This window comes from Melanostigma gelatinosum (assembly GCF_949748355.1).
Source record: "Melanostigma gelatinosum genome assembly, chromosome: 11".
In the NCBI taxonomy this organism is placed as follows: Eukaryota; Metazoa; Chordata; class Actinopteri; order Perciformes; family Zoarcidae; genus Melanostigma; species Melanostigma gelatinosum.
Window position 1 is genome coordinate 2,794,465 of NC_136644.1, and position 13,588 is coordinate 2,808,052.

Here is a 13,588-nt window from a genome sequence, read left to right on the forward strand (position 1 = left end):
CCCATGATTGCCAAATTCTAATCATTCCAACCTTCAGTACAGGTGGTAGTTCCTTGATGAGGTGATTAGTTATTATATTCAAACTTTAGAAAACTCCTCCAGAAAGTTTGCACTATCACTCAGTTGTAACCAGTTCAAGAAAAGAACAGATTCGTTTTCCTGATATTTGAGTGACTTGAGATCAAACAATCCAGTAATTCATGAGAAATGAAGTAAAAACTAGACCTGCAAGCCAGTACAGAGGGATTCAAGCACCACGATGCAACGTTCACATCATCAACAGACTCAAAGAAATTTTGAATGTTTTATTGTCACAAAATATCCCAATAGAACCTCGTCGTACTTCCATGCCAGTAAACATACAGCATGTAACCCCCCCCCCCCCCCCAACATCCCTCCACTTCCATGACGTAAGTTAAAAAAAAAAAAAAAGAGTCAAGTGACCAGTACTGGATTCAGTTTCTCTCGTTTTAAATACTGTAGTCTTGAACCAACACAGCTAGACTGAACGGGTCCAGAACAGTCGAGAAAACTTGTTCTGAAGCATGCACGCACACGCACGCGCGCATACACATTAAACGCACGCACACACATTAAACGCACACACACACACACGATGAAATCCTCTTGGTGATCATCACACAGGTGCAGATATTGCATATGTTCAGTTACAGACACACAAAAGAAACACTCGCACTACAATAACAGTACGGCTTTATAAAAAAAAGAAGAAGAAAATCTTCGTTCAGTCCAGCTCTTCGTTTTGGTGGTTGCAATAATGCAGTAAACACATTCAAAAACAAAACGTAAAATTAAACACAGACCATCCAAAGACTTCATCTTTAGAGCATCTCTAGCATTCCTTGTTTGGTTTCATTTTGACACGTGTTGAGCTTCATGTTGCCAAAGCTCAGTTGCTGACCGTGTGCTCAGATTAAGGTGGAGCTCCGTGCTGACGACGAGGCCGTGTCCACGTGTATCCGTGTGTGCTTTGGTGTCTGTTGCTTTGACACTTCTTCTTTCTTCACAATACAATCCAGGTGCATCGGTCACTATCGGCCAACACTTGCAGGGACGAGCCTACAGTTGAGAAGATGAGTGAGTGAATTAAAAGTCACACTTCTCTACACACACACTTCAAAAAACAAGACTGTAAAAACGTCCAACAGTGGCTGGAACCGTTGTCTTAAAAACAGGCAACATAACATCCGAGCACATCCAACTCAGTGATTCATACTCCCCGAAAATTTGTGAAACTTTAACTCACACCAAGTTCGTACAAGTGCAGCAAAAGGTGCCAGTAATTGTAAGCCAGGCTGCATTCACAACAAATCAGACGTTGAGCAGGATTGTGCAGCGGTGCACGAGCGGCTGCACGAGCGGCTGCACGAGCGGCGGCACGAGCGGCTGCACGAGCGGCGGCACGAGCGGCTGCACGAGCGGCTGCACGAGCGGCTGCACGAGCGACGTCTTTGTGCTCCGTCATGGCAGGTTTGTACAGCTCTGGGTCGCCGGTAACGCGATTGAAGTTCATTGTGGTTAAACATTTTGCCACAGGAAGCCCCGCCGTCCCCCATCGCCGCAGACTAAACTCACCGTATTCAAATAAACGGGAAGACCGGAGTTCTCTCCGTAACGTCTAATTTTGTTTGAATGCAGCCCAAGTGTGCGATTTATTTTTTATTTCGATATCAGGACACTGAATGTGTGCTCAGATGTGTATACAACTGACCTTTGTGAAGGGCTTCGTTGGTCATGCGATTGATGTAACGGGAGCTGCTCTCGGGAACCAACCACTTCATCACTGTGTTCACACAGGACTTCCTGTAAGAGCTCCACACACTCCCACTGACCGGAAGTACAGGCGGACATGTTTAACACAATAGAAATAAAGACAGCCTAACAAGAAAGAGACAGAGGGGGAGGGGGGGGGTGGCAGATGCTCCTCACCTGGTCTGACCTTTGACCTCTGTAAGGTCCCCTACACCCACGGTGCAACACACACCTGTGTTAAGGTCCCAGCTGACCTGCAGGTTGGAGTGATACGTGTTGGGCCTGGGAACAAAAACAATGACAAGCAGATTAGCGGGGAGAGAGAAATGTGTCGGCTGCACAGCTGGAGAAGGATTCGGGTTTATTTCGGACAAGTACCTGCAGTGCTCCTCATCCGAGTTGGAGAAGGCCAGTAACAGCAGACCAATGTTGATCATCACGGTGTTGGTTTCAGGACACACCTGATACACATCGTACACAGGTCCAGGTCAAATGCAGACGGTTCTACATTCCTAGTTTATTTAGCTCAGAAACGCAAGAGCTTAAAATATCTCTACGGGAAACCAGGTAGTAAATAGGGATGCCGTTGTGTTAATAATAAGTTTAACGCAAGAATCACAAAAACTTTGGGGAAATTGCTTTTAGTGTTTGTACTGCAACACACATTAAAATGTATATTTTGCTGTTTTTACCGGCACCTGGAAGTACTGCATCGGTTCAATCAAGTGTTAATATTTAGTGTATAGCTCTGTAAAATACTGTGAACACAAAGACTGCAGGTCTAAGACTTTGAACTTGCAATCCCATCTGTATTTAGGGAGAACTGTGTATAGTTTGAATATTGTTTTTAGATATAGTGTGTGTGTGTGTGTGTGTACTGACCTCTAATATCACAACATCATAGTCGCTGAAGGAGCAGAACTGAGGGGCCCAGGCAGCGTCGCTCCTGATCACCTCATTGATAAGATACTCAAAGTCTAGAGTCAGCTGCTCCACGCACACACTCTGCAAGAGTACCACGCAGGTTCAAACGTACACAAACTTTTTAAAGGTTGAAAATTTAACACAGAACCCTCTCTGTCTGTCTGAGAGACACACAGAGAGAGAGTAGTGATAGTGGACATTACTCCACTATCTTTAAATAGAAAGTTGTTGTTTGCCGACGCTAATACGCACCTGTCCATTGTGTGGCCCAGTGACCAGCTGCAGGTTCCGGCCTTTAAGGTCAGTGACTGTGAAAGGCAGCTGAACTTTATCGTCCTCATAACCTGGAGACACAGAAACAGAGAAGAAGAAGAACGCCGTTCAGCAGCTGCACACTGGAGGGTTATTTCTACCTTCCTTCTGTGTGTGTCCTCCCCTCCTCTCACCTCCTTCACCGCCGGCATTCTGCTCAGTTGCCCCCGGCTGTTGAAGGCGATAGTGCAGACGTGAATAGTTGACATATCCGGGCTCGCTGGGGCCGACCTCCTGGGATGAGGATGGGGTCGGCGGGGATGAAGGGCATGAGGAACAGGAGGCAGGAGACATCACTTGTTCAGAGCACTGTGGCAAACTGTGGCTCCCACCTGACGTTGCCGCTTGTGGTAAACTAGTCCGTCTCTCCTCATCCCTCCTCTCTCTACAATCCTCCTCCTCCTCCTCTTCTCCCCTCCTCTCTACATTTATCCCTTTGTCTCCTGGTGTCTGCTCTGCCTCTTTTTCACCATCATCAACTGGTCTCCTTTCTGCCTGGCCTTCCTTTTCTTTCCCTCCTCCTCCTCCTCCCTGGGCCCGCCTGAAGAGGTCAGCCGCAAACTCCCGGGCTCGCACCGCTGCTTGTGATTGGCTTGGAGATGAGGGAATTGGAGCAGGTTTGCTAGGTGGCGGTCGGCTTTCGGGGGGTCCCTGAGGTAATGGGGAAGAAGAAGCCACGGATGGGGAGGAAGAAGGTGTGGAGGCTTGACTCGACAGAGCTGCTCTCTTTGTGTAAAGGATCTGCGATGACTGACCCTGCTTACCTGGAAGACACACACAAACAGATGCTGAAATCTGGCTACAGAATATCAGACAATGAAGTATCTTACAGGCGTGGATAAATAAGAAAGAAAATGAGTTTCAGGCGCAACAATTGGTCATTTTATCTTTATCAGGGTGACACTGTGGAGCCAAGTTTGCATTTTGTACACAACAGAGATTAGACCCATTGAAGCTCCTACAAGGAACTTTCATTTTGTGTTCATTTTAGCGGTCCACGTGAACAAATGTGGTGCTTTCCAAGCATCAGAGTCCATTAAGAAAAGGTGTAATTTACTTATGTAGGTCATAAAGAGGCATCAGTATTACGTTCCTCACAGTAACTGTAAGTGTGCATCCTATCTGCAAACAACATCTAACATATGAAGATTGTAAATGCATGGGCTGCTTTTAGGTACAGGCAATGTGCTGAAAACTGCTAAATGTGTGTGTGTTACCTGGGCAGAGCGAGATGCCGCAGGCCACCAGAGAGTAGCTGGTGTTCAACAGGATGACCTGGTCCTTCTTCAGCTGGAACGCTGGCTGGAAAGTGGGGAACGGGTACACCACCTGGTACCTGCTGTTGAGTACGTAGCCGTGCTCCAGACACTCCCCACTTCCTGGGGAGAGAATATGAGTAAATCAGACACGAGAGAGTGAGAACAGTAAAGTAGTCCATCTACGGGTCTAGCTGTGTTTACCTGTGCGTATGGTGGTGGCTGAAGGAACAGGGCAGCAGTAAGAGCAAGGTTTAGGAGGAGGCATGGAGGCGACAGTGATGTAGATATCTCTGTTGTTTTCATCACTCATCATTAAGTTCATCAGAACGGAGCTTGAACTGCGTGTGCTGGCAGGTAGAACCACACGTGCACATATAAATTACTCATTACCTACACACTGCAATAACACAATTCTAGCGCAGACTGATTTAGCCCCACAAAGCGGTTGATTTACATGTTAATTATTCCTTACTTGAAGCCAAAGATGACAATTTTGGAGTGGTCATTTGGCCACTCACACACAGTCAGGTACAGGTCGCTGTAGATTTCCTCGCCTGCAAACAGACGTACGTGATGGACCTGAAGAGAAGAAGCAGACATCAGACAAAGAACAAGATATGATACATATCCAAGATATCCAGTTATAACATGGTATTACATCTTCATAGCACTTCTGTCTGTATGTGAATATTTTGGATAGAATACATTGCGGCGTTAATGAGTACAAGTCCTTTCTTTTACCTGTCTGAGTCTACTGTGCAGGTTGAACTCCCACCAATACAGATGGTAGGTGTAAAAAGAGAAATCATCATCTTCTCCACAGTCGCTGGTGTAGGACAGAATGTAGCGGCCGCATTTGGTGAAGCCAAGAAAGACATGTCTGGAACCAAAGAAAGTGACACACCACTGTCATACGCACCTCCGCTTAAAAGAAATATCACAGTCAATCCTAAAGGTGGTAGGGATGCATATGCCAGATTAGTGTTGGCACAGATATTTACCTCATTATGCAGCACAGGTATCAACCATGACGTGACAGTTTCTTAATCAATGTCATAATATTCAGCTATACTTATTCTGTTAAATGATCCTAATGAGCTCCTCACAATGAGGTTTACATATTTTAAACTTGGGATAGCAGGATCATATTCAGACAGTGCATCAAACACACACACTGACCCTGCTCTCAGGAACTCCTCGCTGACAATGTTCTTTAATGGGACACAAACTCGAGGCGGCAGCTTCCTGAACAGACGCTGAGAAAACTGTCCCGACAGCTGCAGAACAGGCAAAGAGACTGGGTTAAAGAAATAGACCCAACAAGTATCACTTACAGTGTGTAACATTAAGCATATAAACGTGTGTAGAAGACATGGAAGTTGCAGTATTACTGAATGGCTGTGGATACAAAAAACAAACAAGGGACATTGTTTCTTTCGAGGCCCTGCACAGTAAAACACCTAACCTGAAGTATTCCAAGAGGCTCGAGCCCACACAGTAAGCAGTAGTCTAACGTAACATGGTTAACGTTACGTGATGAACGGTGTACCTGAGGTGGTATTTATGAGCTGTGCAGTACTGCTGAAGCTAACTCTGGTGGAGCTTTAACTTAGCTAGCACGCTAACACCGAAAGGTCTACGAACATGTTGGTAAACTACACCAGGAGAGGCAAATAAAGAGAGACGTTGCCAGAAGACGCTCGAGGTTTTCATACTTTGTAGCATTGGCCAATAAGCCAGCTGCCTGCAATTAGCGTTACATGCTAGCTTCCGAGTTAGTTAGCAGCTAGCCCAAGAAACCAAGGATTTCACCGGAGCGGTGTTGCGTTATTTAGGAACCACTCCATTCGTGTTTAACGTCACACGTTTTGTGGATTCTCGCCTACCTTCCCACGCATGAGAAGCTTCACGACATGGTCTTTGTGTTTTCTTTGAGCCTTCTGCTTGCCATCGTCCTTTTCTGATTTCGAGCTGGGCGCCATCTCCCACTGCACGGTTGTCCCTCGATGCAGTCAGGATCGTCGCGATTGGTCGGCGGGATGCACGAGACCGCCCTCACTCGCCGGTGGATACGTCCATCAGAAGGAAGGGAACTACAGGAGTGGCGTCCACGAAATGGTCCAGGTGTGTGCGTGTTGTATCAGTGTGACTTTCAACACAACACAATATACCAGCCAGATATCGCGTTTAATCTAAAACGACTCGAGCAATACGTATACAATGGGGAACATCTAACTTCCAAACACCATGTTAGTCATGAACACAAGCAAAAAAAATGTAATTTCAATGTTTTATTTTAAGTATTTAAAAACAAGCAGTAAAAAATAACATCTAAAAAAAAAAAAAAAAAAAAAAAAAAAAGCATACAGTAACGGAAGCCATTGGAACAAAACAAAAAAACAATAGAGAAATTAAATTGAGGGCAGTCAAGCACACAAACTCATACATGCGCGCACACACACACACACATACCAACCTACATTCTGCAGGACAGTTTGTGCCTTTTTACAGCCAACTCTCATACATTTCTGTTCAGTAGCATACACTGTATACAGACACACACAGCCCTCTTAAGGAAAATAATTACAATGAATAAAATTAAAATCAGAAATCATAATAGCAGGAAAAAAAAAAGAAATACTCCTGCAACTGATACACTGGGAATGCTTAAAAAAATGAGGTTAAAAAAGTACCAAGAACAAGAAAGAAAGACAGAAAAAGACCAAAAATGTTGCTTTTTTTCTTACAAGCATAACTTCGGAGTATATTCAAAATACTGCTAAACAATTTTTTACCCTCAGGAAATCGAAGGGGAAAAACACTTAAATGTGAGTCGATGTTGATATTCTGTTGTGCTAGCTTGCAAACAAAGATGCTTATTTAATGTTTTTTTAAATGAGCAAAAGTATTACACGGTGTGGGTGAGGTGAAGGGGCAAACCGAATATTAACCCAAGTAGTTGTTTAGTGCTTTGTTCAATGCATGGGCTATCATGTTCCCTTTTCTTCACTTTTGACTTTAAAAAAACAAAGAAGGTTCGAATAGAAAATGTCTTGGTGGATGAGTAAACCGTGGTCTTGTCTTGTTGAAGCCAAAAATGAAACCTCTTGATAGAAAAAACAAACAAGTCCAGAGAGCCATCACAACCTGCCAACGGGCCACGCCGGTCGTTTACTGGGCCTGAAATGAGACAGAGTCAAAATGTTATCAGTTTGTAAAGAAATGGGAACATTTGCTTACTAGAGCTCGGCAGCCACAAGGTTAATTTCAGGCACTGGTCATTGATGTGCTACCTGTTGTCCCTGCTGTGGAGGAGCTGCCTGTCCAGGCTGTCCTGGCTGTCCATAGTAGGCAGCCTGCTGTCTGTAGTACTCAGCCCAGGCAGCACTGTAATCCTGCTGGCCTCCAGCTGCACCTCCGCCTGCTGCTGCTGCAGTGGCGGCTGCAGCACCTGGAGCAGCTCCAGCCCCCCCAGCTGGCTGGGCTGAAAAACAAAAAACAAACAAACACTTATACTGGATGCACAGTCACGTGCTAGTTTCATTTCAGTTAACTACGGACATCAGGGTGACTGATTAATTAAATGAATAGAAGAAACACTCCCTTCTCCCAGACAGAACCCTGTAGCTTAAAGCTCACACTAACAAAATTAACTGTCTCAGATCCCACTTACCCATGCCCATCTTCTTATAGTACTCCTCCCAAGCTTTAGTGTAGTCTGGCTGGCCCCCAGAGGCCTGTGGTGCTTGGCCCTGGTCCCCTGGTGGTGCTGCTGCAGGGGCTCCAGGATTCTGGCCTGCCATGGCACCTCCTGGCTGTTGACCATAATATTGAGCATAGTATGCCGCCCATGCTGCGTTCGGGTCTGCTGCTGCTGCCGCCTTACCTAACGAGGGGGGTGGGAACGGTTTAAATGAAGTAATGAAATTCAATTTATATACCCCAAACAATTAACAAAGTGCCTTTAAAAAAAAGGTCAACATTTGAGGCAAGTACAGAAACAATATTTGGGGAAGAATTTAAGTGAGTGCACAAAGTAAGGGACTCACTGGGGTCATGTGGACCCGGGGCTTGCCACTGCTGGTAGTTACCTCCCCAGCCCTGTGGACAGTACTGGGGGCCACCAGGCGAGCCACCACTGCAGAGAAGAACAGGACCGTTTAAACAAACTGCTTATCCATCAGTCTCCCCCAAATTTAAAAAAAATAATAAATTCATTCAAGTGTTTGTGGGTTTTACTTACTGGGAAGCACCACCAGGAGGCCCTGGATTATAAGGATTTGGATTATAGGGACCAATTGGACCACCTGGGCCCCCTGGACCTCCTGGACCAGGACCACCGCCCACTGGACACAATGGAGCCTGGAAAGAGAAGAAAAACATTTAAACCACTCACTACTCATATAAGAGGATGTTCTTTTGACAGCAGAATAATGCATTCCTTCTCTGCTCCTTGAGTCACTTGGACGTACCTCAATCTTCTCCTCTATGAGCTGCTTTGCGTGATCAATTTGTTGTGGGGACCCTCGGATGATGAACATTTTGAAGTTAGGGTCACCGTTTGGTGGCGGCTGACGAGATATCTCCACAAATGCACCGGTCTGTTGGTTGATGGACTTGACATTCTCTCCTCCTCTGCCAATGACGAGCCCACATTTGTGGGCCGGGATGGAGAAGGTCATCTCTCCTCCCGGAGGGCCGCCCCATCCCTGGCCTCTACCTCGGCCACGCCCGCCAGGTGACATCCCTCCACCAGGACCCTGGGGGCCCTGTCGAAGAAACAGGCCGTACGTTTGGTTTGACTGCTCCACAGCAAAGCACAGTAAATCAAGATCAACACTTAAACTATTTAAACACCTACCCCCTGCCCGCCCTCCTCTCGTGCACGGATGCTCTGTAGCAGGTCAGTGATGATTGATGCAGCATGCTGACACTGGTCTGGTGGACCCATAATATGGGCAATTTTTTCAGGACCTGTACCATCATCTGTAAGGGATGACAAATCAGGTGTTTTGATTCATTAGATAATATTTTTCTCCACCCATGCATAAACACCACTCGGCCATATAATGAAATGGGGGTGCCGGCGAATCCTCCTCACCTGGTTTAAACTGTATCTTCACTCCAGCATCGCTCTGGATCTTCTTGATCATCTCCCCACTTCGGCCAATTACAACTCCAACAGAGTGGCGGGGCACAGCGATCTGTAAAATTACAAATGAAATTGTGATAACTGCTCAGAGCAGTCGAGTCTCACCCATCAATCAAAATGATGGTAAACATGCAGCCGCACATTATTATTCTACAGTCAGTCAATCATGTTCATTTTATGCAATTTGATCTCTGCTGTGATCAGGTTGGAAAAAAAATAGCCTTTAAATACAAAACTAAACAACTAACTGCTGAAATAAACAATTACTTACATCAATGCCGCCGCCGCCGTCACCATCATTGCCGCCGCCATTGCCGCCGCCTCCCATCCCTCCTCCTCCTCCTCCTCCCATGCCGCCACCGCCACCGCCCATCCCTCCTCCTCCACCCATGCCGCCGCCGCCGCCACCACCTCCTCCTCCTCCTCCTCCTCCTCCTCCTCCTCCCATCCTTCCTCCGTATTCACTCCTGTCTCCAAAGCCTGCATGATCCCTGTCTCGGAGAATCTCGTTCACCATGTCCTTTGCTTGCTAATGAAGCAACAGAAGAAACAAAGATTAGGAAGGGAAGTAGGGGCATAAAACACCTCCCACTAAGCCTAAACCATCTCCACTGTGCAGGTACTATACCTGCACTTTGTAGGGGTCTCCAATGATGCGTAGGGGTTTATCGATGTTGGGTGGCTGGGATCCATCTTGAATAAGAATCATTTTCACTCCAGCCCGCTCCTAAGATTTTGCAGGAGATGAATGTTACATTAATCACATGAGGCAAATATACCATATATACTAACATGAGCATGTTACACCATTTACTTGTTTCAGTGCTCTTAACCAGCACAGATTTCTTCCCCCCATATCATCATTTCTACAATAGATTAAAGTGATCATAGAGTTATATTAAGGTACCCTGTGATTCTTACCTGTAGCTGTTTGATGGTCTCTCCTCCTTTACCGATAATAAGGCCGGCCTTGCCCGCGGGGATGATCATCTCCTGCATGGAACCTGACTGCCCATTAGGTGCCTCATGACCCCGTGACACTATGTCATCTATAAGGGCCTTGGCTCTCCTGGAGGCAAAAATCAAATGACAGAAGGGTGATTAAACAACTGACATAGGGGTGGGTGATATATCAAATATACTCATTGTATCGTGGCTCGTTGGATGTAAAGGACTATTTAAAAAAAAAAAAAAAAAAAAAAAAAGCAAGGTCAGACTGTCTTGCTGCTCATACGCCACACTCACTGTCCTGGACAAGTGTTGGTGAGCATGGATGTGCTGAGCCTGAGACAGCCAAAGAACTGAAGCACCAAAGAGAGTTCATACGTGTTGCGGCCAGAAATAGTAATGGGAGATGCCAGCCACCACTTTTTGTTCTGTCCAGCATGTTTAAAGACACTTTTGTGCTCTGATGGGAGCCACTCAGGCTGGTAACCACTATTGACTTAAACAAATCTGTTCTTTATAGGGCAGAGATGATTGAGATTAGAGTGAGGGCCAGTTGGAGTTTCATTTTGACAATCTTTGTAAGGGACAAATTGTACACCGCCTGTAAGGAAGTTCTGCCTTAGAGACAAAACTCCTTCGACTAAGAAAAGTCCCAATAGTGCCAACTATCAGTCATCAAAAACTCCCCGTACACCAAACCGTGTCTTTGTGAGTTGAGCAGATTCAAGTGAGAAATGCATTATCTTAAATGGGAAAACCAACTTACCCTATGGCATCTGGTGACCCAGTCAGAGAAACAGTTCTGTCTGGAAGACCAGCGCTGTCTGTGAATGAATATGAAAATATTAATCAAGCTAAGAGAAGCTGAAAAAAACTCTAATTTGTCAATTTAGTAAATCTGGTGTCTGCACATATCTCACCGTGCGCAATCTGGACCTTGCAGCCAGAATCCTGCTGTATTTTGTTAATCTGTTCACCTCCTCTGCCTATGACTTTAGGAACAACAACACAGATTTTAGTTTGAACACAGCCATCATGTCCATGGTTAAGGAAAATGATGTGCGTGTACTTACTGAGACCGACCATGCCATCAGGCACTCTGAACTCTTCCGTCATTGTTGAGGGTCTGGCACTGCAGACAAGTTAAGAAAAAACAATGATATATGAGGGCTATATCCAAGTCATAACCACAAGCACCTAAAGTGCTGCTGTACAACAAACAACAAATATCTGTATACCTTTGTTGGGACAGGGCCGCCAGCTGAGCTCCAATAGCTGTCAGAGAAAGACAATGCGGTAAGCAATTGGAAACTGAACCGAGCAAGTGTTTGTAATAGGATCGATTAGTGATTTAACGTACACAATGCAGAATCAATTTCACTCTGTGATGCTACCTTCTTGGCATCGGGTTCATCTGAAAACAGAAGAAAAAGTGAATCTACAATGTAGACTAACAAATGCAGACAAGCCGCCCGTTAGTGCCGATTTTTCACCTGCTTCTTCCAGGGATCTTTTCTGTGCCGGGAATGGATAGTTCTCAGCTCCTCCGTTGTTGCTCACTGAGGAAACACCGTCTCCACCAATTTTAGCTGCAATCTAGAAAGACATACACCGGATTAAGTGTCTACACTACACCCTGAAATTGTGAATATGAATAAAGATCATCTCATTTGAAGAAGCACTACACTAATGCTGTGATCTGGGCCTGAGACTACAAAATCAGGACAGACAGCCTTTGTTGGAGGTATGGCATTTGAAAGACGCACACATTTAACAGGCAGGAAGGGTCTAACATGGTATTGAGATGCATTGTGGGAAGTGTAGGATCCAGCAGTTTTGGGGCTTGACTTATACTATGGACTAAAAGTCTATTTTGACCTTTCGTTTTTAAATGTGTCTCACAAGTGCCTGAACTTCATGAACGTGCAAAACAAAAATTGCTGGAGTAACGTTACCTCTTACTTCTTGCCTAATATATTTGTACCCAAGTTAAAATAGAGGGGCTAAAATGAGCCTTCGCAGCACCTCGATAAAGCTTGATAATCTGAAACAATTAACTGATAATTTAAAAATACGAATATAAGATTGTAATTTTGACGAGAGCATTTTACTTTGCTAAATTCTAAATGTTCTACTTTATGTGCCTGCTAATCGCAAATAGGGTTTAGCGATGTCCCTCGACTAATCGAGTAAATGACTCGATGAATTCACGATTAATCAATAATGCGAGTAATTACTATGTGTAGCTCGAACATTGATAACTAAAGAAGCCCGTAAAGTAACGTTAGCTTCACACCCTGACCGTGAAGGAAAGAGCCATTGAGTAATGTTCCCGTAATTTCAGTCACCAAATAACCTATTAAGCTAGCATCCTTTTGTCCACTTAATGCTAGTTATCAATAAAACATAACGAGCCAGTCAGTTGACCTTATTTCATAACAATCATGGTGCCATGACAGCGTTGTTAATTGTTCAATTCTTCTAAAATGGCGTTTTACACATGGACGAGGACTGAAACTTCATGACCAGCTTACCGTTAACAATAATAACTAACCGTGCTAACTTAGCTTAAGTAGCTAACGTTAGTCCGTTTAACTTAACACAAATGATCCCGGTGGCGACGAGTAGTTTCATTTTGTTAGCTAACGTTTATACATGAAATAGTAACCTACGTTGCTGCCGCTGTTCAGTCCACCCCGCGAACATTTCGTCTGACTAACGTTACACAACCTGGCGAGAGGTTAAGACAAATGAATGGCTGAGCTACTAGCTAGCTAGCGTGCTAGTTACCAGCAGCTAACGTCACGGGTAATTAAGCTAGCTGCGGTTTCCCACCAGCTAACCAACGTTAGCTCACCGACTGTCTTCTTCTCTTGTAGCAGAGCACTAGATTACCTGTCTGGCTCGTTGTACTGCATCAGCAAAAGCGTCGTTTTTCATCCCAGCGCCGACTCCGTTAGTCGGCAGACCGCCGTAATCAGACATGCTGCTCACAAGGGGCAAATAGACACAGGGGGCAGGCTGGGTAGCTTTAGCCGGGTCAAGCTGCGCAGAAGCGGGAAGGCTATACGAGAGCGCACGGAGACACCAACGTGCGTGTCGTGATAATGCCTACCACGCCGGCAAACTTCCTTGCTTAAAATAGCCAATCAACGATTCTTTCAACCCCCGCGTCTTCTTCTTCCTCATTCTTTGGGTGTTGACGTCCAACGTTATAGAG

At 45.3% G+C, this 13,588-nt stretch overlaps 2 protein-coding genes across 2 annotated transcripts; both read right to left on the bottom strand.

Annotated features, from left to right (window-relative positions):
- Positions 1 to 400: 400 nt before the first annotated feature.
- Positions 401 to 6,347, bottom strand: dcaf15 (DDB1 and CUL4 associated factor 15; the record flags this gene model as incomplete). The annotated part of the gene is given in 15 exon segments (XM_079278102.1): positions 401 to 1,080; positions 1,733 to 1,848; positions 1,951 to 2,055; positions 2,152 to 2,234; positions 2,656 to 2,778; positions 2,950 to 3,041; positions 3,144 to 3,773; positions 4,227 to 4,388; positions 4,470 to 4,615; positions 4,741 to 4,847; positions 5,010 to 5,148; positions 5,448 to 5,545; positions 6,155 to 6,278; positions 6,280 to 6,323; positions 6,327 to 6,347. Coding segments are annotated over 15 exon segments (2,046 nt in total). The 3' UTR covers positions 401 to 1,024.
- Positions 6,348 to 6,551: 204 nt separating this feature from the next.
- khsrp (KH-type splicing regulatory protein) lies at positions 6,552 to 13,451 on the bottom strand. Its single transcript, XM_079277991.1, has 18 exons — positions 13,264 to 13,451; positions 11,862 to 11,964; positions 11,729 to 11,782; positions 11,607 to 11,643; positions 11,442 to 11,500; positions 11,289 to 11,360; positions 11,135 to 11,192; positions 10,342 to 10,489; positions 10,049 to 10,147; positions 9,832 to 9,949; positions 9,370 to 9,501; positions 9,130 to 9,254; positions 8,741 to 9,037; positions 8,512 to 8,630; positions 8,318 to 8,406; positions 7,942 to 8,154; positions 7,562 to 7,752; positions 6,552 to 7,448 (listed from the first exon to the last, which is right to left on the bottom strand). Exons 1-18 carry the CDS (start codon positions 13,351 to 13,353, stop codon positions 7,440 to 7,442), a joined length of 2,013 nt encoding a protein of 670 aa, XP_079134117.1. The 5' UTR covers positions 13,354 to 13,451; the 3' UTR covers positions 6,552 to 7,439.
- Between the last annotated feature and the right edge of the window lie 137 nt (positions 13,452 to 13,588).